We start from the raw sequence: 26,575 nt of genomic DNA, 5'->3' as shown, positions 1-26,575 counted from the left end.
GTCTGGCAAAAACGAGTGGTCTTTCATGGTAATTCCATTATTATTATCATTAGTGTATGTAGTGTGTATATATATATATATATATATATATATATATATATATATATATATATATATATATATATATTTTTTAATCTTGAATTGTTAAACTGAATGAAGTTTGTGTTGCTGTTCCAACCTAGATCCATGAAGGCATTCGAATTATTTTGCATGTTAACTTGGATACATGCAATCAGATGTTCGCAACTCCGGACGAATCCGAAGAGGTTTCATCAGCTGTCCCCTCGCAGCATTGGCTAGCATCAGATGCGAGTCTATATCGGAAGCAGCTCAGGTGGTGAGAAAAAAAATGTCTGTCTCATCTTAATACAACAAAAACAGCTTTACCATGCAGGGCTAAAATGTCTCAAATGATAGGCCTATGGGTCTTTCGTTCGACCTAATCGATGCCTTTTTCGGCAGTGAATTGGGGGATGCTTGGCAAACCGTAATTTCTGTCCCGGGATAAAATTGCTGCCGCGGCACACACGTCTCAGATAAACCCGGGCTCTCAAGCGGACTCTGAACATGGCCACCATGAGGATATTAACAGCTGCCGGACTGTTCTTGGCCTTCTGTGCTCTGGGACTGTTGACAATGGCCATAAGCACGGACTACTGGTATGAGACTGATGCGAGGCGGCACAGAGAAAGATGCAAAAAATACGCCAGTAAAAGGATTGACCCTGGATATATTTATATTTCAAATCAAAACCTTCCTTTACGGATGCATCCAAATGGAAATGTTGTTGAAAGGACGAAGACCACTGATGGGGCTCTTTTGCGGGTTAGACGGGAATCTATAGCTCCAGCTGCGGGCATAGAATCCCGCTGTAGTCGGCGTTTTAACTCGACTGTAACCGGATTGTGGAGAAAGTGTCACCGGGCAGGTTTCGATGTAGAAAATGAGGAATTGATATTCAAAGGTAGGATTTGTCATTTGTCTCTAATCCTGGGTCCATTGCAAATCACGTCAAGAGATTATTTAAACAATACCGTTACGCTCCAGTTACCCCATGCGCCATCGTGTTTATGCTACTACGGTAGCATATGTGATGTAGCCAGTTGTGGATTAGCTTCTATGATTTGTTTTTATGTTTTTATTTCAGTTGTGTTTGTGTGTCTTTTGGATAGCTAGTGTGAGGGTCAATGAACTAACAATTGGAGTTCATATGTCTAACGCCCCGTTGGACGCTATCCAAGGTCCTGATTTTTGAAAGGCTTAGGAACCAAACGTTCGATTGGCAACTGTTTTTGTGGTTGGAAAGACAAAAATAGAGCATTTACTCACATAAACATCTCACCCCGAGGCTGATGAATCAGGGGATGTCAACCCTGAATTAAACCCAGTTTGCTCAGATCTATATGTTAATGCAGCTTCTGCTCAAGCTCCCTGGTATTTCCAGAGTAGCCAGGGGCCAGCCTACACCAAGGCCCAATGGACATTTAGGCCCAATGCCCAGGCCAAATGTTAATGCATGTTGATTGAGGTCCATTGTTGTGTTATGTTATATGAGTACTTATGGTTATCCTTTTGACACCCCCATTACAACTGAGAAATACAATTCTCACTTTTATGGTTGTGTGGCTTTGGGGCAGTCGCATGGACCTCAGAAACGGCTATGAACGACCCCCCATAACACACTTACTTCTGCACACATCTGCAGTACATTGCCCTTTGGTCTGCAAAGCCTAACAATTAAACATTTTCTCAATGTTTACCGATAAATTATGTATTATTTGCTGTGTCTACACTACAGAAGCAGAATAGCACAATATGGACTTTGGGGTTAAAACAAACAACTAAACATAATTTTATAAGACCAAGGTGAATCTTGAAAAGAATATCCTGCCAGTGTGTAATATGACAAGGATTTCTTTCCCCAGAGTAGGCTATATGGCGTAATACAGAATTACTCCCTGCTTTGATTTGAAATAATGTGTATGTTTTATGTGTTTACATTTGTATTGATAAAATGATATAATATTTTAGGTAATGGTTTTCAGACACAGGTGTGCCTACCACTTTATCAAGTTTCACCAATCAAATAGGGGTTCAAATGACTACATTGATTATTTTGTCCAAAACTAGTTGTATGTAATTAATGCAAAGCTACTTAGTTAATTATTAGGGGATGATACAGTAGCTACATTCAGCTCACAGTGACACTTACTGTTTGAACTGTTTTGTGTGGGAACAAGTAGATATAGAACACGCTTTTCCAGTGAGGAGCCTTGCAGGTGTTCAAAATTGTATATTCAATTTATTGTTACATAATTGACATGGTCTTATGACTTTACAAACACATGCCAATCAACAAGACGCCATAGAGGCTGCAGATTATGCTAAAGCAATAATTCAGAATATTCCTGACAAATATACTGTATATGGCAATCTGTGATTTAGAACTTCTGTGGCCTGCTGAGAAAGGAAACATTTCAAAAGTTCAAGCTTGCTTAAAAGTCAGAACTACACTTAAAGATGTCCCTATATTGGGGAAATTGTCAGCAAAGTATCTTGCAGTGGAGTCACCCTACTCCACTGCAAGATACTTTATTGGTGATTTAAATGGCCAGAACAGAACTGGGAGCCTGGGACAAAACTGACCGTGTATGGCATGTACACTAGGGTTGTACCCATGGTCTTATGCTGTCTGGCTCTAAATGGTTCTTGCAGTGTTCATAGATGATATGGCCATAAATCCTGATCTGCTCTACATAGGTGTGGTGGTAGGACATAGACCATGAAGGTGCATCCTTGACCTGGACTCTTTTCATTCTTAATGTGCACTTAGTTGATGGATTTACAGACAGACCAAGACATCACACATTCTGTTTTTTTAGGTTTACTTCAGCGCTGCATTCCAGTGAAGTACTACTACTCCTCAGCAACTATTCCTCGTGACCTGCCCATCAATATCACCAAGACAATACGCCAAGATGAGTGGCATGCTCTGCGTAAGTTCTCATACACACAACCAGGAAAGCGATGAGAGCATTTGGCAACTCATTTTGCATCCCCTACTTCTACAGGTCAGCATAAAGGTTGAGTAAAACCTTTTCAATGGTCAAAAATGATGACTTTGTCAACTATTTCCAGACTTGCAGAGAATGACTGCTGGCTTCATAGGAATGGCTGTCTCGATCATTCTGTTTGGCTGGATGGTAGGACTCCTGGGTTGCTGCAACCAAAATGAGCTGATGCAGTATGTAGCTGGCCTGTTGTTCTTAATGGGAGGTAAGTGGAGCTCAGGTAGAATGTCATGCAATGTAGGTAGCACACCAGTAGAGGGCAGTGTGGTATTGGAATTGAACCAGCACCACAAGCAAGTCCCAGTGCTGTACATGGTGCTTGTGATGCTGTGAGTGTAAGTGAAATGTAATAAGTTTGTGATGAAGAGAGGAATGAGGCCCAAAGGGTGCTCTTTTATTTCTTGCTGTAAGTGGGACTGAATTCACCGCACATTGTTCAATTCTTACAGTAGAGTGACTGACCGCCAAATAAAAATGGCTTTTACACAAGATTTAAAAGACTGAATTGTGCATAGGAGTACAATATTCATAAAATAATCTTAGCTTTCAATCATTTTTTTTTCACCTTGCAGAATATCATGAAAAGCAAAAAGCCAGGGTGATCATTCTTAGATAGGAGGTGTCAGTGTTGTGTATTAAAATGCTAAAGTGTAATGTGAGCCTCTGTGTTTCACACAGGAACCTGCTGCATCATCTCCCTGTGCACATGTGTGGCCGGCATTAACTTCCAGCTCTCGCGCTACCCCCGCTACGTGTACGGGCTGCCCGAGGACATCAGCCACGGCTACGGCTGGTCCATGTTCAGCGCCTGGGGGGGACTGGGCCTCACCCTGCTGGCCGGCTTCCTCTGCACACTGGCCCCCTCCCTGCACACGCCCCAGAGCACAGTCACGCACAAGCCGCGGCAGGAGAATGGCATCGTGTGACAGGCGGAGGGGCAACCCCGAGCACCAGGGCCCCGCGCTCATCCCCACTGCTTACAAAACAAAGAAGAACCCCCCCTTCCCCCCTGAGCAGGAGAGGAACACTGAAAGGCCCACTTTCACCCACTCAGACTTGGAGAGCCCCATGTGGACTAGAGGAGAACATGGGCGCTGGGTCCACTGAGACCCGTTTTTGGCAAAGTGATGTTTTACTGAAGATGTTCTGTGTTATAATGGTGCTCTTTCTCTGTGCCCCCCAGACGCCCTCTGGTTCACTCTTTCTTCAAATCATCTGTTCTTTATTTGTCTCCTTTGTCTCAGAGGATATCAAGCAGGGAGCTGTTTTAGAAATTGGCAGGTTAGGTTTTTAGTTAGGTGCTTTTTTTATTTGTCTTTATGTTGCCTGTTGTATAAACAAACAAAAAAAATCTCTCAAATGTCTTCCTGTATCGTCATATCATTTGTTGTACACTTTAAAATGACTGGACGAAAACAATTAAGAGCACAAAAGGATACATGAGACTGAAAGGAGCGAAGTATACATCATGAGTACATACTTGTCCGTTCATTTCTAATGCAGTATGTGTAAATGTAACCCTGTTTCTCTGATCGTTTGTTTTTAGAGTAAATGTACAGTATTGTGATGCAGGGTCAGGAATGGTTGTGATGGCACAAACCCATGTTTGAAAGATAACAAGAATAAATCAAGATCTTTAATAGAAAAGTCCTCAAAGTGTTTTTGTTAAGTGTACTCCTCAACATAGAATTGGGAAGAGTAGAATGGACTTTCGGAATTCCCACAATAACAGCTCCCTGTCAGAAACAGATGAAATAAATAATAACATGCAGGGCTTTATTAGGGATGATATTTGGGGTTATTTTCCAGACCTGGTTAAGTGTCCAATAACAGGCATGAATAACATAGAATAATATGGTGTAGTGGAATATTCCCCCTACATGTACACGTTAGAAGAGATATCTGTGTCTCATATTATTGTGTTATAATAGTACTATTATTTGAAGGACACAGTTCAAGATAACACATCAAAGACCACTCATAGTTCTGAAAATCACAAACTTAGCAGAGCTGGAAAACATTTCAGTCAGCAGAACATTGTGATCTGTTTTTAAACAAATCAAGGATTTTTGAAACAAATCTTCACTTCATTTGACTCGAGTTTTGTTGGCATACATTGTGGTTCTTGGATTATGCTTTTACGATGTGGTCTGTATAATGGCCATCATACTTACTCAACATTTTTGGCCATCTCCTTCTGGGACTTTCAGTGATGCAGTAAATAAATTCCAATCTTTTATCAAACGCTGTTTTATAATAAATGGCAATCTTAACAAAAAAAATGTGTTCATATTGTTAGCAGCTAGCATGTATTTCCACACCCTGTCATAAGCTCTGTTGTGGATAACACGTAGAAGAGCTAAGCATATTTTAATAAAACATTTTCAGAGTTGAGACTCACTACACAGACATGATCCAGGGCCGTGCTCAGAAAACTGGGCGTTGGGCCCACTTTGAAAAGCTCTCGCAAAATATGACATTTATAAGTTTGTGCTCTGCCTGACACTTGTTCTACATATCTTTATGTTTTTCAAACAATATCTTCACCTAAAATAGATAGAAGGAGAATATGAATGTGAAGAACTTGGGCCATGTTCAATGTTCATGTTCAAATAATAATATCTAAAGAAATGTATTCAAAAATAAAACTGGCCTGCAGAATGTGCCAGCAGGAGTATTAAAGCAGAATGAGCAGTTTCACCAGGGGCGGACTGGGACCAAAAATCGGCCCTGGCATATTTGGCCCAAGCGGCCCTCAAATTGGTCGGGGCCACCTAATTAAATACAGAATCTTTGCATTACCCTTGAATATGTATATTTTCAACTGTCATGAAGCACTGAAAGTGATGTAGGCCTCACTCTGACTGATCAGAGGTAGGCATGGAGCACATGATCTCCATATTCAAGTAGGCTATACAAGCAATTATTAAAGAAGAGTTTCTGCTTGAATTCAAAGTATCATTTCATATTATTCAATAGGCTACATTTAAACTATACAATGCTCAATTGAAAGCAGCACCAAAAATACTGAAGCCTATGTGTAAAGAGTTAAATTACCCAGATTGTTGTACATTAATGTAATTTATACCAGTTATCACTGTAGGACAACTGAAACAACACAAAATAAACAGGGCTGGAAATATTTTATTCCTGTAGGCTATACTACCTACCTACATTGCTGGTACATTTTGGAACAGTATAGCTACATGAACTAATTATCTTTAGTGTCTTCCAGTTCCAGTAGCCTATCTATAGGTTATATATAGCTTAGTTGGCTTGTGCATGACTTTACGTTTTAGCTTACATTTCCGTCAGTCTACAGTCTTTTAGCCCATGGGTTACCATGATAACCCTTCCAAGATAGAAACCTTCTCTACTTTGAGAGACCAACCACCACTCATGCCATCGACGTTGAATTTTGAAAATCATCAGGGTTTGCAAATCATTCATTTAGAAAATTTAAGTTGTGCTATTTGTTATTGTAATCACAGAACGGCCTTACTATGTTAGCATTACCATATCATTACATTATCGCAATTAATACGTCATTATAATCATCATCGTCACCATGGCATGTCACACATAGCCTACCTGCTCCACCAGTGAGTGAGTTCTTATCATGTACTGTAGCCTCAATAGGCTCGCACTCTCCACCACCTGCACCTATTGTCCCTTGGCTCTGTATGCTTGCTTACATCCTCGTTCAAACTCAACGAACTTCAACATGTTGCTGACATATGCTAGCCTACTTGCAATATTGTATTTTTGAAGCTTCTACATTGGTGTTAATTTTGTCACTACAGGCACCCGCCGCAATTTCGTGTAGGCAACTTCGATTAACTTTAGATGCGCTCACAGAATGGAGGAGGGGTGGGGCCTGACGTGAGCTGTTATTGGATCAATCCAGTGTCAATAGAAATGTAACCAAAGGGCCGCTGATTGTCCTTCCTTTGGGCCGATCGTTGGCCAAAATAATAATTATATAGCCTATTCTATCGGCCCAAAAGGTGCGTCGGCCCACCGGGAAAATGCCCGGTATGCCAGATGGCCAGTCCGCCCATGAGTTTCACCCAATCCCTCATTGTTTATTTTTTGTGCAAGAGCTCTTCAGTCTCCATTAAATCTTTCTGACAGGAGTTTAACAAACACTGCTGTAGATGCAGGGATGTTTCTTATCTCCCAGGGATGGCCGCTTCCATCATGGTACAGCTGAAAAATAAACATCTTACACATCATTTTTATATCACTATGACACTGCTGTGAACAAACCTGGCGCTCTGCTATTAGCTTCTGATTTTTTTAATCAAAAAAGTGCATGAACTTGGTTTCTATGAGATAACTCTTCTCTAATGTAAGTGAAGACAGTCAGCTATTTCTGTTCACCTTTGAGCCACAGAAGTCCGAGGATCCTGGTCAGAATCCCATCAGACACCTCCAGTAACCAATCAAATCTGTTGAAGTAGGATTCCACGAGTGAAAAAAGTTGTTGACAAGGTGTTTTTGTTGCAGGCTATGAGTTTTAACGAAGATTTAAATCCAATATGCATTGATCTTGTTTTGTCAGTTGTCATGTCAGTGATTGATGTCAGATCTGAACTTTGGCTTACTGGGTACCAAAGAAGTGTCCGTTGACTGGCTGGCATCAAATAGTCTCCCAGCACAGACATCAATGCAGAATATCACTAACATGACAACCATGAGAAGATGTCACACTGGCCATTTTAATGAGGGTATATTGATGCTCAACACCATTTGAAATTCACTGAAAATGTAATTACACATTTAAGACAAAATGTCACAAGTGGCAACTGAATAGATCTTCCATGAATTTTTCACATGGAAAAAGATGGGACATCTGAAAAGCAAAACAGCATCGTCCTTCACAAGATTTATGTATGGTGGAATATAAATGAATGTGTGATGAAAGTCCGCCTGCCATGTGTCAGAGAGGCGGCTGCTAGCCTCTGACCCTTAGGGCATTTTTGTCATACCAAAGGGTTAGCATAAATACACTCATGCTAGTGAAAGAGAGGAGAAGAAAATAAAACAAATTGATGACATTGCCCTTGTAAGCCAGAGAGATGTCCACTGGCCACACAGTCAAACAGAGCCTCAGACTTGGCGTACACAAGCAGAGAGTCTGTATAGAAAATAACCATAATAAATCCAATTTAAGGACTGATAATAAAAATTTGGAAGGATTGTGAGGCTTAAGTGTGCAGGACACACCAGACATTGCAGGACACACAAGACATTTAGGAAAGAAAAGTTCAGTCAACAGATGTTTCATTTTCAAATACTAAAGAGATTCTGTGTAATACTGTGTAACAACTAAACATATAATAAGTTAATGTTTTAAATGATATTTCCAGGAGGGGCAGAAAAAACATATAGAATAAAATAACTGAAGTAAAATTGGCAACTGATTCTTGCTTTACTGTGCAGTGTTGGGGTCAATATCAGTGACAGTAACGGTTTCTCAGAGCATTGGGAGTGTGTTCTACTAGCTGGACCCCATTAAATCAACACAAACAAAATAAAACTACACATGAATCTATGATGACTGTTGTTATAATATGCATTATGCCATCTTACACCATGTTTAAGACCAATGGGAGTCTAGGATCATGGGTTTGCTATAACTCAGAAGAAACTTTGAAAGAGATAAGCAGTTGCAAGATTAGTTTTATCAAATTATCAAATAATCATATTATAGTACATTTGAAGATTTTGGGAGAAACAGCAGAGGACAACAGAAATAAAGTTTTTTGTTTTCACACTGCTTTGAACTTTTGAACTTTAAGTGTGTTAATCTAACTATCTTTCTTGAAAATGTATTAAAACTGTTTACTTGTTTTATCTTTTCAACCTAATCTCTGTGATGTTTATGTAGGCCACACTCTTTAAAGTATGTAAATACAGTAAGGCATCCGTCTAATTTAAAATCACCAAAGAAAATGTGTTTCAAAGGTCGGCACTGTGACCTCGCATTTCCACTCTGCCGCATAACTGCTTATTCTTGTTGTTAAATAAGAGTCCTCATAGATAAAGTAAGTAGCAATTTTATAAATGTCTATCATCTCAGTTTTCATTGTGTATTTGGCCTTCATCCTAGAAAAGGAATGCACTGCTTTCATTATGGTTCCTTTCTAAAAACGTTTTCTGTAAGAAAGTGCTTGAGGTTTTAAACACCGTGCATGCTGTGACCAAGAACTGTGGACCACTGTCAGTATGAATTATAACTCCAAAACTGCTAAAAATTATATTGAAAATTGAAATTTTCCAAACACAATTAAATCCTCACATTTATGAAATGTTGACTTTTCAGAATGTGCTCCTCACTCTGTGCAAAGAGAGAGATCAGGCTGGGCATGCCAAGGTGGCTGAGGCAGATCACTTACAGCGCGTGGTCCACTGTGTTTAGATTGGGGTCCCTCAGGGGAAGAGGGGCTCTCAGGCAAGCCAGACAGAGGAAATCGCACTCAGCCATGCTGCCGACAACTAATCTGCTCTCCGTTTCCCAGCATGCACAGGGCCATGAGCCTGTTCAGATCACATCACCCTTTGCTGTGACTTTGGTTTGCTGACATTGCTCAAGAAAGTTCTGTTGAGCAAGTGCCCTCATCTTTTCATTTTCTGAACACTTACAGTGAGACAAAAAAACTATCTACAAGTATTCACACTTATTGTGTGAAATATACAGAAGAACGGACTTTACAGAGTTTATTATTGAGAAAGGCTGGTGGATTATGCTTGCCAAGGTTTCTAAAAGCAAAAAAAGCAAAGATATCAGCAATCCCTTTCTAGCCAGATGGGGGCCACACTTAGCAGTGAGGTTGTACATACAGCTTGGCTCCACAAATGTTGACAAAACATTTTGTTTATTCTTTCTCTGTGTGTTCCACTCTTTCTCTATTTGTGCTTGGATGGGTTTGTTTGTGTGTGTGTGTGTGTGTGTGTGCGTCTGTGTGTGTGAGAGTGTGTGTGTGTGTGTTTGTGTGAGAGTAGGTGTGGGTATGCCCTAATACGTGTTTCCTCTTTGTTTATTTATAAGGGGGAGATTCCAGGAAGGCGGGCTGAAATCCTGCAGGCCTTTAGTGAGATGTGACAGGAAATGAAGCACAGGAGGAACAGATGATGACAGGATAACAAAATAAGCTGCCTAAAACCTCTCACTGGCAAATATAAAGCACAGTAGCAGTTAGTTTATATTGTATTGTTTTACCCACAATTAGAATTGCACAACATTTGTCTAGAAATTTAAAATAATGCACAACAGAAGATGTGCCGTAGATTAATTTCACTGTATTGGGCCATAACAAGCATCAGAAGATTTTGATTACTACCTCAGGGTAACATCTGAGTATCCAAGCCCTTCAAATTTCGAAGTAATTCATAGCCATACAAAGGACAACTGGCATAATTGTCATACTATGCGATGAGTCCCAGGCATTTTGCAACACAGAGAAAAGGAAACTAACTCCAGATGGACAGACCTCAGCCGCTATTGAATGAGAGCCAGACCTATTTTAGAAAAGAACAAAAAAATCTTTTTAGCAGATTCACTTCTGAAGCTTGGGCATGTAATGGCCATCACTTAGAGGTGGGCTGCACATCAGCATGCCACTGGGGAGGGCTGGAGGAGAAACAGTGGTTTCCCAGGCACACTGGTGCACGTAGGGTTAAATGCCTCAGTCATGTTAAACTGTGGGACATGCCTTGGTGTGGCTAAGGAAATGCCAGCTCTGAATCAGTCTTCAGAGAAGAGAAGACCATCTGAGTTGTGCCCTAAGCATCCACGCATATGGACTTGGCAAAGGATTGGATTAGCCAAAGGAATCTGGATCTGAATATTTAGTTCAAAGCCTAACTAACTGTAGAGTGATGCTCCTTCAAGACACGTGAACAGAGACAAAAGTCACGTTTTGTTTAAAACAAATGAACACCTTGAAACCTGAAGACTGTAGCATAGCAAAATCGGCATGACAGCTAAGATAATACAAACCATATTTTATATATGTTTCATGACACAAAAGCCAAAGAAATAAGCTCAAATGAAAACAATACACAGCATACAGGACAGTGATACAAAATGTAACAAAATCATTAAGGTTGTAAACAGTAGGGTAATAAGAATGATGAAATTAGTGGTTCTTGAACCAAGTACAACTTTGTGGTTAAACAAGAGAGAACTGCACCCTTTCAAATGTACAATACTACGAGACACAGTTTCACCAACAAAAAGAAAATAAGATTACAACTTAATTTCTTTCAGAGCCACGCCACACAATGCTTTGCTCTGTTGCTATACATTAATGTATTCGTTTTTTAGCCTACTTAACCTCGTACCATGACTGCGAATAATCAGTGAGATCAGTTCATGTTTGTCCTTGAGGCCAGAAGAGATGTCCAGAGTTTCTTGAAGTGTGCTTCTGACGTTGTGGATAGGATTCAAAAAAGTTCTTGCAAATTCGTCTTCTTCTCTTTGCTCTACCTCCTGGCTTTGTTTGAATTTCACCTCTAGCTCCATAAGGGATTTCTCAACGTTTGCGAAAGCCTCATTGATTTGAACAATCTCTCGCCTGAGGTATTTACCATAACTGTCTTCGCCCTCCAAATCATATGTTATGGTTTTCCCAATACTTTCCAAAACCCTCGCCGCGTCTTCAGTTTGCTGCTTGATTATGATCAAATCCTCGCGGATAACAGAGTCTCGGTCCTCCTCCACTGGACAAGGTCTCCGGTCAAACCATTTGAAGAGCATTTGACATTTCTCCGGGTCGTCATTTTCATCGTATTCACCATCTGGTACGTAAAAGTGATGAAAAGTTCCATTTGATATCTCAGGCTGCAACGGTCCTCGAAAAACAGCAGCATAAAATGGCAATGAAATCAAGCCAAATAGCACCAGCGCTCGGGAAGCCATCGCGTCTCACCACACAATTGCGCGTTGTCTGAACTGTGTTCTCACTTGTCCTGAGTGGCGAAGACGCTGTGGCCCTCGGTTAGCATTCACTATAGCCACAGCCTTCCTACAAAGCAATCCAAAAGGGCAAGTACTATTAGACCTGGTGTATTACGCCGATATAGTAGCCTACACTGTGTTTTCCCTGTCTGCTGTAAGTTACGAGAGCAAAAAAGAAAGAAGATTAGCATTTTACATGAACAGGTTTACTCTTAATCGTTACAATAGAAAACATGTGGCATCAAGACCTGCCAATTCTGCATGTAGCAATAGTGTAAACTGTGTGCAAAAAATAGTGCAAAAAACTGCAGCCTAACATGACATTGAAATATTTTCTGTTGAAACGGAAACAAAAGAATATTCCATTTGTAAGTAGGCCTATTAACGCTATTATTTCGGCAGGATCCCTGCATGCACACATGGATAGCTAACTATATCATCTATTTTTTCATACAAGTCTCCTCCAAGCATGCAAGCAAAGCTCAAAAACACACACACACACACACACACACACACACACACACATACATACATACAGACATACACACTTTTAAATGGTAACCAATTAAATTAGTTAATGTTTGTTTGTGAACATCAGCATTTTTGTGTGGTCAAAACCTCACTTTAATGTAGATTCAACACAGTGCTTTGGTGGGGCTTGAGGCGTTCTTGTACACTGTCTCTGATCAGTGGATTGCTTGGATTTAAATCCGCAATTCAGCACAGCAATTATGGATAATGCGTTGAGAACGTTCCAGGCCTGGGACTATGTGGTCTTCTCCTGTCTGTTTGTGGTGTCCTCTGGCATCGGAGTCTTCTTTGCTGTGAAAGAGAGGAAGAAAGCTCCGTCTAAAGAGTTTCTGGTCGGGGGGAGGCAGATGACTTGTGTCCCAGTGGCCCTCTCCCTGACCGCCAGCTTTATGTCGGCAGTGACCGTCCTGGGAGCCCCCTCAGATGTGTACCGGTTTGGAGCCTCATTTGTCATCTTTGGCGTAGCTTACACCTTAGTGGTGATCTGCACTGCGGAGCTCTTTCTGCCCATCTTCTATAGGTCAGGGATAACAAGTACATATGAGGTACCTCAGAAGTGTCAATTCCCTTTGATATTTTGTTGACAAAATTGATGCTTCAGAGAGCCTGATCTGTGTACTCACATATTTACTAGTACATTTATTTTGTTTTGTCTTGGTTTTGGTCCTGGTAGTATCTTGAACTAAGATTCTGTAAGTTGGTCCGAATAGCTGCTACCATCATTTACATAATACAGACGGTGAGTGGAAAAAGAAAACCTTTTATTTCAAAACTGATAAAATAATTCTAAGTTGCCATTGATGAAAATGGGAGAAATGTTGGAAATCCTATTCATGATCCATCAATACACATTATATTGAATATTGTTTTAAACTTTCCGTTTCCATTTCAGATATTATATACAGGAGTGGTTGTTTTTGCTCCGGCCCTGGCTCTAAATCAAGGTAGATTACACCATTGATATTCCTCAACACTTGTTGTCCTTTTCTCTTTATTCTTTTTTCATTATTTCTTTTTCTTACACAGTGACTGGCTTCAATCTGTGGGGTTCTATATTTGCAACTGGAATAGTCTGCACATTCTATTGCACCTTGGTGAGTCCCCAGCCATGCCTAGCAATGCCCATATCTTTAATTCAACAAGTTTGGTATCAGCATACAAGCACTCATATGGCCTAATGACCCTCCACAAACTCCATATCAAACTCTCTAATATAGTTCTAATATATGGAAAATATGATGGTAAAGAAAATACATAGTTAAATTAAAAAAAAAACAATACATAAACAAATAGATAAATAAATAGAATACAATAGAAGTAAGTAGAATTAAAAGTAAATAAAAACAAGCTTCTTATCATGATCAATTTGGTGTGAAGGCTAAGGTCAGTACATGACGTCTTATGAGGTCTCAGTAATAGGTTTGCCAGAGTTGTGTGGTGGTGAACATAATGTGCAAGAGAACTGCTGCAAGTCCCCATATTTCCTCACAACTTCACAGGCTGTCTATATGTGGAGCTACCTTCTGCACTGATTGGGAAATGACCCAGCAGGCTCACTGTGCAGATCCTTTGAGTTCCGTGCCAGGGATGTTTCAGAAGTACACAGATGGGATTTATAACTTATTGGAAATCTGTAACAATAACTTAATTGATATAGACTAATTATTTCTGATCCATTCCCCAATATTTATTGTATTTCGGGTATCCATGTGATGCTATATCCTGAGAGAAATTGTTGTATGAGCACACTTTTAATGTTCACATTTCCAGAGGATCTTAAAATCAGTGCATTTGTTGACATCTTGTGTTTACTGTGTGGCCTCGGGGCAGGGAGGCCTGAAAGCGGTGGTGTGGTCAGATGCGTTCCAGATGGTGGTGATGGTGGTCGGCTTCCTTACGGTCCTGGTCCAGGGAACCTCCCAAACTGGGGGTGTGAATGCCGTGTGGGAGAGAGCTCAGAATGGACAGAGGCTGGATGTGTTTGAGTGAGTCTGACCGACAAAACCCTGTCATCATGCTAACATTCCATCTGCCACCATGTATTCTGTACCACCATGTCTTTTATTTAAAAAATAGTTCAGTTCAACTACAAGTTCATAGGGACAGATTTCCATACATAAGCTAACTTGTTTTAATGAAGATCTCAATGGAAAGGTTCTCTTTTAGTCCTGATCTAGGCTTCATATGTGTATGAGAAACAGCCCCTTAATGTTTAAGGAGGTTTGATGTGTAAAGCATAACATTTTCAACATTTTTTTGGATCTAATAATTTTCTTTACATAATTGTACTTAATTCAAGATACATTTTGAAATACATTTAAGGTATTCCTTTTATAACATTATAGTATCTAATTCAGGAATTGATATATGTGGCCCTGTAGGATAAATAAGGATAAATAAAAATAGCCATCATTCCCATTAGCTGTCTAGGTTCTTCCTCATGTAGTTTAACACTCTGGTCCAAAAACCTTCATGGAGTAACAGCAAGTCAGTTTAGCTTCCTTTTATCATCTGTACTGATGTTGGTGTTTATAGGGCAAATCTTGTGCTTATTTAGCGAGTTAGCTATTTTTAGACAAAACCATTTAATTGTTGTCTATTTGCGCAGCCTTGACCCTAATCCCCTGAGGCGCCACACTTTCTGGACGATATCTATTGGGGGCACCTTCACCTGGCTGGGCATCTATGGTGTGAATCAGTCCACTATCCAGCGCTGTATATCCTGCAGGACAGAGACTCATGCACGACTGTAAGAGCGCTGACCCACAGTTACATTGATGGCATTAAGCCAAGCTGTGTGAAGAAATACAGTTGAACAAAGAAGACTGATTCCATATTGTAAAAAGTTGTAAAGCCATTTGGTAATGGGCAACAATTCCAGGGCCATAGCATGCCTTTTGTAACGTTAAAACCAAAAGCACGTGGGGCAGTGTTTTGTGTAGGCTATATGATGGTATGTAAATGTGTAAAGTGAAGCATTCTATCTCCCTGTGTTGGTAGAGCTCTGTACTTTAACCTGCTGGGCTTACTGGTTATCCTGCTGTGTGCCGTGTTCTCGGGTCTCATTATGTATGCATACTATGAAAGCTGTGATCCTTGGACCGCACACTTGGTCCAGGCACCTGACCAGGTGAGCTTTCCTCCCTCATTAGTATGCCTTTGGCCTCCGTGCCATCAATCTAATTACGGTCGTTTCACTATACTTTACATGGATCTATATCTGTAGCTGTTCATAGTATTTGATGCACGTAAAAATATATACCAGAGAGGGTTAAAGCGGAGCTAGTAATCAAGGATCTTTGTATAAACTGTACATGTATGTGCACATGTTCTTTACTATACTATTATCTGAAATGGAAAACCAAAGAACATGTAATGTTATGTGTGACTATATGGGGCTCATGCTCAATTCTCTCTCCAGCTCATGCCTTACTTTGTGATGGAGATTCTGGGGAAATATCCTGGTCTGCCTGGCCTGTTTGTTGCCTGTGCTTTCAGCGGAACCCTGAGGTTTGGAAAATGTCCATATTTATCTTTTCACATAAGGGATAACTTATGCTTCAGGCAGTTTGGGATCTACAATCAAAACAAAACATTTCAAAGCTTTATATTTAAGGAGATCTCTATCATCTGTTGTCTAAAGCACATCATAATAAAATAAAAATCACCAAATCCTAATGATGAGGATAAAAAAAAACAAGGCACTCCGTCTTCAATTTTTATGAATCTATACCTACACCACCAAAGACCTGTTGTTGGATAAGCCAGCGGGGCCTATAGTGCTTCTTTCCCTTGCTACACACGTCATGTTGTCTAAAGCACATAGAAGCACACATGATAGGAATATGTATATATGTATATATACATATTTATATATATATATATATATATCCCATTCAAATTCGATTTGCTCTTGTTTGCTCTACATAATGTTTCAGCACTGTAGCAGCGAGCATAAATGCCCTGGCAACAGTGACTTATGAGGACTTTGTGAGCCAGTGTTTTAAGAACATCTCAAACCAAACTGCTTCCTGGATCAGCAAAGGACTGTGTAAGGATAACTCTTTTACTTGTAAGAAGCAATACTGCAGTTTGTGGACCACATGTAGAATTAATCTGTCAACAGGACATTTCAAAAGTGTAGGTGATTTACCAGTGCCAATGTAATCAATTAATATTGCAAAATTTCAACAGCCATAATCATATCTCCCACCTTCATATTCTGATTCAATACAGTGCAACATGCATAAGGAACTAAATGCTATTTTGGGTTTACAGTGCATGAGGAACTAAATGCTATTTTGGGTTCTGCTGCATGTGCATAGTGTGTTGTGCATACACAGGACATTACTGAATTTATTCATATTTTACATTTACAGGCATTGTGTTTGGAGTTTGCTGCACCTCAATGGCAATTGCAGCATCTTATATGGGCAGCATTGTTCAGGTAATCCAATGTGTCCATTTAAATGAATAATACATTTTTGCCAATTTCATTTTTGCCCATTGAACTGTTTTGCTCCAAATTCTACTTAGTGTTTGCCTGAGATGGAGCTTCCATCTTTGCATGTCGCTCTGTAAATCTCAGCCTGGCCTCCCCCTTGAGAACCGTAGCTCAGCTCATGGCTCTGTGGCTGCTGCTGCTCTTCTACTTTCTCCTCTCCCCCTCTTCACCTTCCTGCTCCTAGAGTAATGTTCCCTTCCTGTCTCCTCCTCAGGCAGCTCTCAGTATCCATGGTATGTGCGGAGGACCCATGCTAGGCCTGTTTTCTCTTGGCATTCTTTTCCCCTGCGCCAATTCCAAGGTCAGTTAACACTTTGTACTGTCTACTGTTACTTCAAGCTCTCTCACACATGCTGGAGGAAACTCAAAAGATGAATTATTCTACAGTATATCAGCTATAATGGCAACGACGACGACAACAACAACAACAACAACAACAACAACAACAACAACAACAACAGTTCATACATAAATATAGCAACAATAGAACATGGAATATTAAAGAGAGTAGTATTTCATAAATATATATATGACAGTTATGTTGATGACAGTTTCTTGACATAATTACTGTTACTATTACTGATGACAGAACTCTTGTAAAATAGTTTTAAAATGCTCATACTCAATTTCCTCATAGACAATACCAGTCAGTTTTCACTGGCGTTAGTCACATTATGCTGGGCTTTCAACTGTCCATATGTTGAGGAAATGATCAGCAAAAGCGTTCCCAAAGCTGTTGCTTGAGGGGGCGAGTTGTTAAGTGATTCAGTATGGGAGATGTTGCTGTGCTGGGGCTGGGGCCTCTCACAACAGACCCGCGCTCTTCATTAGACAAAGTCCAGTTGTAACGGCAATCCGGTGTGTCCACCTCTGTGTCTCTCCCCAGGGGGCAGTTGGTGGCCTGATGCTGGGCATTGCTCTGTCCTTCTGGGTGGGGATTGGAGCCTTCCTCTACCCTGCGTCTCCCCTCAACACACACCCTCTGGCCCTGAGTGTGGAGGGGTGTGCGCTGAACACATCTCATCTCCCTGCAGCCATCAATGCAAGCACCATCGCACCATTCATCAGCAGCTCTGCGTCTCCACCAGTCTCCACTCCACATGGGTGTGTGGGAGCACTGTGGAGCGCCTGTAGAGCTCATCAGAGAATCACATGCTGCAGCGTAGCGTAGCGTAGCATAATGCAGTGCACAGACAGGCAGAGCTCGATGGTATTTTATGCCCCCAACGTTGTCTTCCAGGCAGCGCTGCCACCGCTGACTTAAAGGCACCTAATCCTAAACCTTAACCCTAACCCTAACCTTAACCCATGCCTAACCCTAGCGTCTTCCAGGCAGCGCTGCCTTGAAGACAATGTTGGGGGCATAAAATACCAAGAAACACAGGCAGACCTTTGTCAGAGCAAATCATGATGGACAGACAGAAAGATCATCTGGGTCTTGGTGGATTGATGTGGTTTATGGATACTGATGACTGCAGGTTTGCTTGAACCCACCACCATCTGCTTTTTTGCTTATCTTAACAAAGCGCTGTACCAAGCTCTACATTCTTCTGCCTGCCCTTTCCACCACATCTCACTCTAGCTGTAGCCTGTACATTGTTGTGGAAGTTATCTCTTAGTTATGTACGGTCTCTGAGATGTACAGGTTGAAAAAATCTTGTCCAAAAGGGATCTTCATGCTGCTCATGCTGCACTGCCATGTGCCATTCCTCTGATGCACTATCCATTGATAATCAGATATATATTGCAGATATATCTATAATTGATAAACTACTGTGGTATATACTAAGACATTGATATTGCCGTGTACTTGGTTGAAGGAGGTAAGGTTGAATAACTATTTTGACAGGCAAAACATGCCCAACATGTGGCGCTTATGATTTATGTCATGTGTACAAAATGTGCAGACACCTGTTAGTATGCTATCCATATGAGTATAACAGCATTTTGTTTCCATTAGGTCAGCTATGGCTGAAACATGGTACTCCATCTCGTACTTGTACTACAGTGCGGTGGGATTCGTAAGCACTCTCATCGCAGGTCTGATCATCACCTTCCTCACAGGTGCATATACGTTTGATTGATTGATTGACATTAAAAACCCAGTGATGCTTCATTGGGCTTCTTCAATAGAAATGATTGTGTCAGGAAAAACACACACCAGACACTCCCCCACACACAAGGCTCTGAGGGTAACAGAGTGTCTAGAAATTAGGCCGGATGTTTCATTCAGTGTTATCACCATCCAAAAAATAGTCAAAACAACTTTGCTAGATTTATGTTGGCACGCACATATCACAATGTGACACATGAATTTTAGATGACAAATAACAAATAACCTCTGCATAACCAATTAAATGTGGAGGTATTTCCTTGTAAATGTTTTTACAATGTCAAATAATTTGTTGTAGAGGAAGTTTACTCACGTTTTTTTATTTGTTTCACTACTGCTGCCAGGCAGCACCAATCCCAAAGACGTGAGGCCGGGACTCATCCGCCCTGTGTGTGACCTCTTCTACTTCTGCTCAAAGGGCCTCCGGAGGCAGTGCTGGTGTGGGGTGGACCATGAGAAGGATAAACTGGTCAGATTTTACCAGTTGCATACACATGTCTCATATAGGTTTACTGCTAAGTCTGATACCCTCCAGTTTTTTCATGGCCAGGGTTTATCATTCACTGAAGTGCCCATGCTCACTAGATGTAATTTCATTGACAATACATAACACTTAACAACTAACAAAACAGAACAACAAATAAAACATTTTTTTGTATCTCAACAGGATCTGGGGAATACAGATATGACAGATGATGGATGTCCAGACTATGAATCTTCAGTGAAAACCTTCAACATACAGGATGTAGCCTACACAAATTCTGGTTTTGTTAAAGATGCACAGGCATAAACATTTCAGAGTTAATTTGAAATATTCTGTTATACTCAACAATTTAGTTATTTATTGTGAATTATTTAAATTGAACAATTTATACACAGCAGTAATTCAAAGTGCCTTATTACAAGAACTTTATAGCATAATTACATTTACTTTAGCACAATTCAAACACAAACACAAATGAACAGATAAAAGAACACAAACAAATAAAAATAGATATTTTTAAAAGATGAATGCATTCAAAACTGTTAAACAAAATGAAGATTAATAACTGTATAATAGTAATAAGTGTATAGTAAATAAGATAAGTGAATTACAGATTAACTTAAGGTTAATCAGTACCATTAAAAAATAAAAGATATACATAAAAATAAGTATTTGTATTTTTAACTGTGTGAAATAAAAAATTGTTTATCTGTTTATTAACAAACTGTTTATTCAGATTCATTAAATACTTTCAACAGAGAACTGAAATGCAACTTTGAACCGTGGCTAGCCCATCTAATGAAAAGTATTCTGTCCAATGCAGTAGGAGTGTGTATTTTACAGTAAATACCAAAGTTAATCATTTGTTTAGTTAAGTTAATGTTACTACGTGGTTGGACATTTACCCTGGGACTAAAAACACATGTAATGGAACAATTTGGCTTAAATAAGACCTTGGTAATTTTCCAAGCTTTATCTTGTGACTTTTCCTGTAGTTCATTTACTGTTATATCATATGCTATATACTGTTGTTAAGTTGAATAAAATGCAACATACAGAGCAGTCTTATTCAGAAAGCAAAAACAGAGAAAGGATTGAAAGATGGCTCCATACAATGAGCTAAAAGTCTGATCATGACCAGAGTGTTTGTGGAGTTAAGGAGTTAAATGTGATGACTGTCAGAGTGTTTGTGGAGTTAAGGAGTTAAATGTGATGACTCTCAGAGAGTTTGTTGACTTAAGGACCTCCAGAGGACATGGCTCCATCTACAGGACAGCAACTTGCAAAACCTGCTATTACCAGCTGGAAATTAGACTTACAAAGTCTGCTTGTATTAATTACACTTATTGACTTTAAAACACCCTGTAAATGTTAGATAGTAATAGTATAATTTCAATTTTATTTTGCAGTCCTTTCTACTTACTCTTTAAATAATAGCCGTATAAATAATAATACCCAAGAACATGACAAGAAAATTAAACACATACTTGATGCAATTCAAATATATGAAATGTTTTACCATCAACATTGTGCAAAGCTGCATGGTAAAATGCAATGCATCTTTAAAAGCCTAGCTGTTGGGGTTGATCCGCTCATAATGACCTTCTCGTTGCTTGGTCCACGGTACGGATCCTCTTAAGAAACGCACCAGATGTAAATCGGAGGTACTGAAAGGCAGCTTTTCATGCGTGCTGAAATGAGAGGCTGTTATTGCTGTCTCCACCCACTGGCCTGTCTCCTCCTGCTTTGATCTAGCATCTTTTGTCAGCTTCTAATGTTAGATATTCAAATTGTGTTATGTTTATCTCTGTTGTGTCTTTAGTTTCACAATAGATAGGCACATCTGACAGGTAGAGTATTAAATGGTTCGTTATTATCATTTCTTTTCTCCAGACTTCATACGCCATAAATAAACTGTGGTTTTGATGGAAGAGGTTGTAGATTTTGTTTTCTAATTGTGAAACACTAGAGGATGCATGCCGACAGAGGAAAATGATGTTCAAAAGATTGTTTTGAAGGCTAAGGCACATACGAAACAAGCCATCTCAAGGCAGGTCGCTCCTGAGGCATAGAGCCCATTATTTGGATGACTTGAATTCCTGAGTTGCCAATCAAAGCAGCGGCAACGAACACTACAGTTTTCAGGCTTCAGTAAAAGACACATTGCATCATGAATTGCATAGGGGTACCATAAACACAGTTGATACTATGTATCTACCATTGTCTGTAAGGATAGCATTCCATTTTCTGCACATAGAGTAAATGTCCTTCTGCCATTTACAGGTGAATAACTGAATACTGCATTTGCAGATAAGTGGTATGTTGTGATTCATGGAATGACATCAGTACCTCATAGGAATTCAGTAAAGAACAAAAGTAAAGCAGACACAAACATTTAAATAACTTAAATAATAGTCTGCAGTAGGCTGCTTACGGTTGGATATCTAAAATGGATATTACTACATGGTATGGCTACAGGGTATGGAATATTTCAATATTGTAGCGACAGAGTGAAAGAGTAGTAATTTTATTAATTTGCAATTAAGACCATAGACACATACATAGACGTATACATAGACAAAAGACTATGACTATAATGGAAAGACTATGTGCTTATACTCTCAAAGTGTCAAGGACAAATTACAGAACATATAATGATAATTATAAATCAATTAGCATTGGCCCTTGAAAGAAGGAAGTGCATTTGCTTGTAACTTTCTTATATATATCTTGTATATACTTTAGGGGCAGCCGTGGCCTACTGGTTAGCGCTTCAGACTTGTAACTGGAGGGTTGCAGGTTCAATCCCTGACCAGTAAGTGCTTCATCTTACTGTGTTTTGAGTGTGTTTTACTAATTCACAGATTGGGATAAATGCAGAGACCAAATTTCCCTCACGGGATCAAAAGAGTATACTATACTATCTGAAGTGTTAATCCTCACATTTCTGAAATGACAGTACAAACAAACAGTAAATAACACAAGCCAAATTAGAGTAAAAGGTCTCTATCATTGACACACTTTAATGTTCATACTGACGAAGGCTTGTTTATATATGGTACTGTACATGCAGCTTAAACTCATCAAACCAACCATATTGTAGAGAAATATACATAGTTTCCTGTTTCTTCATTCTGTCATGTCCAGTCTTAGAGCTGAGGGACAGTGAGACTGGGAAGTGGTGAAGTGATGCGGTGCAGACAGCACAGCCTGCAGTCCCACTCTGTGGCCCCATCCTCTATTACACCTTATGGAAGTGCTGAACAGCCTGCAGTCCCACTCTGTGGCCCCATCCTCTATTACACCTTATGGAAGAGCTGAACAGCCTGCAGTCTCACCTTATGGAAGTGCTGAACAGCCTGCAGTCTCACCTTATGGAAGTGCTGAAGTGTGCACTCCTCCAGGTGTTTCGGCTGTTACGCTACCCTCAGCTGTGTGTGTGTGTGTGTGTGTGTGTGTGTGTGTGTGTGCCTGTGTGTGTGTGCCTGTCGCTAGCTGTGATGGCAGAGCTTGGCACACTCCAGGCAGATCTCCAGGCACCTGATGGGCTCACAGCAGGGCTCCAGCACGAGGGCGTGGCAGTGGGTGTAGCAGTGCGCGGGGCAGTGCAGGTCCTCGGCCGGCGTGTCCTGGAGCGCCACGCAGCACCGCTGGCAGCCCTGGCAACAGCAGCTGCAGGCGCCGGTCAGACAGGAAGAGCACAGGTGCAGAAGAGCCGCAGCCACGGCAGCGAACTGGCAGGACAGGCAGGCCAGCAGCAGAGAGGCACAGTCATCTGACCACAGGAGCAGGGGGGGGAGGGGCACTCATGAATGTCAGCCGTTAACACAGTGATTTACATCCTGTTTTGATTTACAGACGGATGAGGTTATGAGGCAGCAAAACTAATGTGCCAAAGAAAATGAATTTATTCTTCAAAAAAGCTCAAATTCAGCCAGATGTGTGAGGGAGTCAGTGGTCATGGTTGTGGTGTGTGTGTGTGTGTGTGTGTGTGTGTGTGTGTGTGTTATTTGAAACAGCATACATGTAAGATTTAAAAAGAAAAAAAAAACATACTGACAAACAGCAAAGTAAGGCCAAAGAGAAATGATAGGTGAGTGGCCTATCTCATATTAAGAGTAAAATGCACTGAAAATGATACTGTTAAATATGATACTGCTAAATATGTTACTGTTCATCATTGATCACCATCAGTATGCCATCCCAAGAGACTTTCAGTAATGGTAGAAACTGACCTGTACCCAACGTCACCCTGCCCCAGGGCTTACCCTCTGGAGGTCTCCCCAGTGTGGGGGATCTGCCCCCACTGCCCCCCCTCGTCCTGCTGGAGCCATGCGTGTCCACAGAGACAGATGATGGCTGCTGGTTTAGCTCTGTGCCAAGAAATGAGTTTTGGAACGTTGTTGCCATTGGCTGGGATTCCAGCTGTGAAACTTCACCCTGCACTTCCTGTTTGACACACTGGTTTGTGATTACATTGTCCACAGACAGGGTTTGCCCAGTAACACAGGCAGGCTGGTCTGTGTGAGAGAAAAGCAGATATAAGCCTTTATTGTAATCTCCTGATGAAGTATAGGGTTCAGGAGGAGTTATGTAAATAATGAGCCTTTCACAGAAAAAAACAAAACATAAACAAGAGCTTTGTAATTAACTTCAAGAGAGAAGTCATTTTCAAAAGAAAAAATAATAGTCCCACGCCCTAGGTGAATTGTTGAGGTCTGTGGCAACTCATAACAATTCAGAATGATTTATAGTTGAGTGCTACAGCTATGATGAAATGCTTCATCTAAATCCCGACCACCATCGAATACCTTGGATTCATAAATGCCTATTTTGAGAGACTGTATTAAATGCATCACCATGCAAAGCTCATTCATTTACTCATTTCATTTCCTTGTTTTGTTTTCTCCAACCACATTGAATGAATAATTAATAGCATTGCTGTAGTGCTACTGTGGTCTTGATTTTAAGTACATTTCTAAAATCCCAGATGGAGAGCTTGCTCATGTCTTCTTACCCAGCTGTTGATGGATTTCCAGTCTTTGTCCTTCAGGGCATTGTTGCTTTATTGATACAGTGGCTCCTTTTGACATGGTCATAAACTAACAGTCTTCAGTCCATTCCTTGAGCACAAGAGGTGTTGTCTCACACTTGTCACTCTCCATTCCCCTCTCTCCAGCAGATTTGTTGGGGAAATCCCAATCCTACTTGGCAGAAAAATGGCATCTTCTTTGATATTCCAACCTGCCCTCAAGACAGGCAAACAGGATCCTGCGCATAGTTATCCACCTACAGGATATGTGCAGAGCAAGGCAGCACTCCAGGGCAGGTTCTATGACTCACAGTCACCCAGGCCACATATGAGTTCACAACTGGCTGTCACCATCCTATCCGTGCATGTCATTTTTGTGTGTTTCCACATGGTATGTGAAGCCACAGTAAGCAAACTATTTGAACTGACTATTATTTCTTCGCAATCAGCTGACACCACTGAAACTATGAAAATGGGAAATGCAAGGTTAGATTCAGAGAATAGAATATTTAAAACATGCCTGTGTTGCTATATTAAAACATTTATTTTCTCCTGGACTGGTTAAAGCAGTCAGAGGAAGAAGCAGCCTTAACAGCACTGTGTCATCTGTTGTGAACCATCTCACACAATGAAGTCACATATCCCAGCATGCCGTGCAGAGGACACACCAATATACGCCCATACAGTTCTCTCACCTCCGCCTAAACCTTCTTCCCTCATTGTATAAACAACGGTAAACATTTGTCCCAACACCAGAACATCTAAGCCCATTATCATGAGAAAGGCATTGGTTCTGTATGATCCTCTCCATACTCTTACAATTAGAGAGTCTCTGGCAACCTAGGAATTGGAGGAAGGCTGCAAGATTTTACATCTTTTAGAGTTGTTTATGATACATAAAATAACACACATCTTCAAAGGGAGATGGGGTCAACCAGGGATGGGAAAATATATAATGTCACAACATGAATGGCCATCTCTTCCTCCACTAACAATGTTGTTATGAAAATCTTATTTCAGATTCGAAAGGGATGCAGTTGTAGAGTCAGACTGAGTGGAGATTTTAGTGTATCAAAACAGGAAAGACTTGATTAAGTTTGGCATGTCTTATCAAGGAAATGCAAATAACAAGGGGCCCACTGTTACAGACAAGCATGTGTAGAGAGCTCATTGTAAATTGCAGTTTAAGTCAAGATTCAACTGTGTCTCTTCTGACTGCCTAAAATCACACATACACTGATATCTGCACACACGCACGCACATACACTGTTCTGTTTTATAAGACAGCTGTAAACTGATGGATTTTATAAGTTTAAGCTTTATTGTCTATTAACCATCAATCTTTTTGAAGAGAAGAACTTATAAATGAGCTTGTGTGTATAAATGACCTCTGTATAACACATTTGGGAAGAGATTGTGCGCCTGTTTCTTGTGTCTATTTGTGGTGACACTGGGTAACACATAAGAAATACAGCTGTGTCAAAACTGATGTGCTAAATAATGAACCAATACATGAAAGTAAAGAAGATATGACAATATAAACATACTGGATACTTTTCTGTGATGCTGACAAAGTGCTGTCAACGTGCTTTTTTCAAAAACATGTCACACTCCCATTGATGCACTTCAAAGCAAAGCAGCCCCATAAAATAAGCTGTTGATGTTGTCTCGTGCTTCTGTAAAAATCAATCAATAAACATGCGCGTGGCGAGGCTAATCAGAAGTCCTCTCTGACAAAGAATCAAAGCCAGTGCATGCACAGTAGCAGTTACTGACATTAGTCTAAACAAACAGCTAGAGAACTGAGATGACAGATCACTTCAGCTCTCACTGGAGCGCCACATGCACCCTGTCCATGTCCCAGTGAACACTTCA

General features: G+C 40.5%; 3 protein-coding genes across 3 annotated transcripts; 2 read left to right on the top strand and 1 right to left on the bottom strand.

Annotated features, from left to right (window-relative positions):
* The first annotated feature begins 281 nt into the window (after positions 1–281).
* LOC125303978 (transmembrane protein 178B-like) lies at positions 282–4,718 on the top strand. Its single transcript, XM_048258011.1, has 4 exons — positions 282–964; positions 2,883–2,996; positions 3,139–3,276; positions 3,750–4,718. Exons 1-4 carry the CDS (start codon positions 568–570, stop codon positions 3,995–3,997), a joined length of 897 nt encoding a protein of 298 aa, XP_048113968.1. The 5' UTR covers positions 282–567; the 3' UTR covers positions 3,998–4,718.
* A 6,348-nt stretch (positions 4,719–11,066) lies between these two features.
* Positions 11,067–12,110, bottom strand: fibina (fin bud initiation factor a). Its single transcript, XM_048258015.1, has one exon. It carries the CDS (start codon positions 11,995–11,997, stop codon positions 11,377–11,379), a length of 621 nt encoding a protein of 206 aa, XP_048113972.1. The 5' UTR covers positions 11,998–12,110; the 3' UTR covers positions 11,067–11,376.
* A 577-nt stretch (positions 12,111–12,687) lies between these two features.
* Positions 12,688–20,292, top strand: slc5a12 (solute carrier family 5 member 12). Its single transcript, XM_048257999.1, has 15 exons — positions 12,688–13,112; positions 13,241–13,306; positions 13,460–13,511; positions 13,594–13,661; positions 14,398–14,552; positions 15,176–15,316; positions 15,568–15,697; positions 15,989–16,077; positions 16,506–16,618; positions 16,947–17,014; positions 17,286–17,372; positions 17,958–18,175; positions 19,032–19,135; positions 19,529–19,653; positions 19,852–20,292. The coding sequence occupies exons 1-15, from the start codon at positions 12,768–12,770 to the stop codon at positions 19,972–19,974; spliced, it is 1,884 nt and encodes a 627-aa protein (XP_048113956.1). The 5' UTR covers positions 12,688–12,767; the 3' UTR covers positions 19,975–20,292.
* The last annotated feature ends 6,283 nt before the right edge of the window (positions 20,293–26,575 follow it).

Source organism: Alosa alosa, chromosome 11 (assembly GCF_017589495.1).
Source record: "Alosa alosa isolate M-15738 ecotype Scorff River chromosome 11, AALO_Geno_1.1, whole genome shotgun sequence".
NCBI lineage: Eukaryota > Metazoa > Chordata > Actinopteri > Clupeiformes > Clupeidae > Alosa > Alosa alosa.
The sequence above is the reverse complement of the archived record's forward strand: the minus strand, read 5'-3'. Positions and strand labels throughout refer to the sequence as shown.

Excerpts from the sequence above, each read along its gene's own strand:
- LOC125303978 (XM_048258011.1), top strand. The coding sequence starts at position 568 with ATGGCCACCATGAGGATATTAACAGCTGCCGGACTGTTCTTGGCCTTC. Across the intron at positions 965-2,882 it reads TGAGGAATTGATATTCAAAG|GTTTACTTCAGCGCTGCATT; the intron begins GTAGGATTTGTC and ends CTGTTTTTTTAG. Across the intron at positions 3,277-3,749 it reads CCTGTTGTTCTTAATGGGAG|GAACCTGCTGCATCATCTCC; the intron begins GTAAGTGGAGCT and ends TGTTTCACACAG.
- fibina (XM_048258015.1), bottom strand. The coding sequence starts at position 11,997 with ATGGCTTCCCGAGCGCTGGTGCTATTTGGCTTGATTTCATTGCCATTT.
- slc5a12 (XM_048257999.1), top strand. The coding sequence starts at position 12,768 with ATGGATAATGCGTTGAGAACGTTCCAGGCCTGGGACTATGTGGTCTTC. Across the intron at positions 15,698-15,988 it reads TGGTCCAGGCACCTGACCAG|CTCATGCCTTACTTTGTGAT; the intron begins GTGAGCTTTCCT and ends TTCTCTCTCCAG. Across the intron at positions 19,136-19,528 it reads GATCATCACCTTCCTCACAG|GCAGCACCAATCCCAAAGAC; the intron begins GTGCATATACGT and ends TACTGCTGCCAG.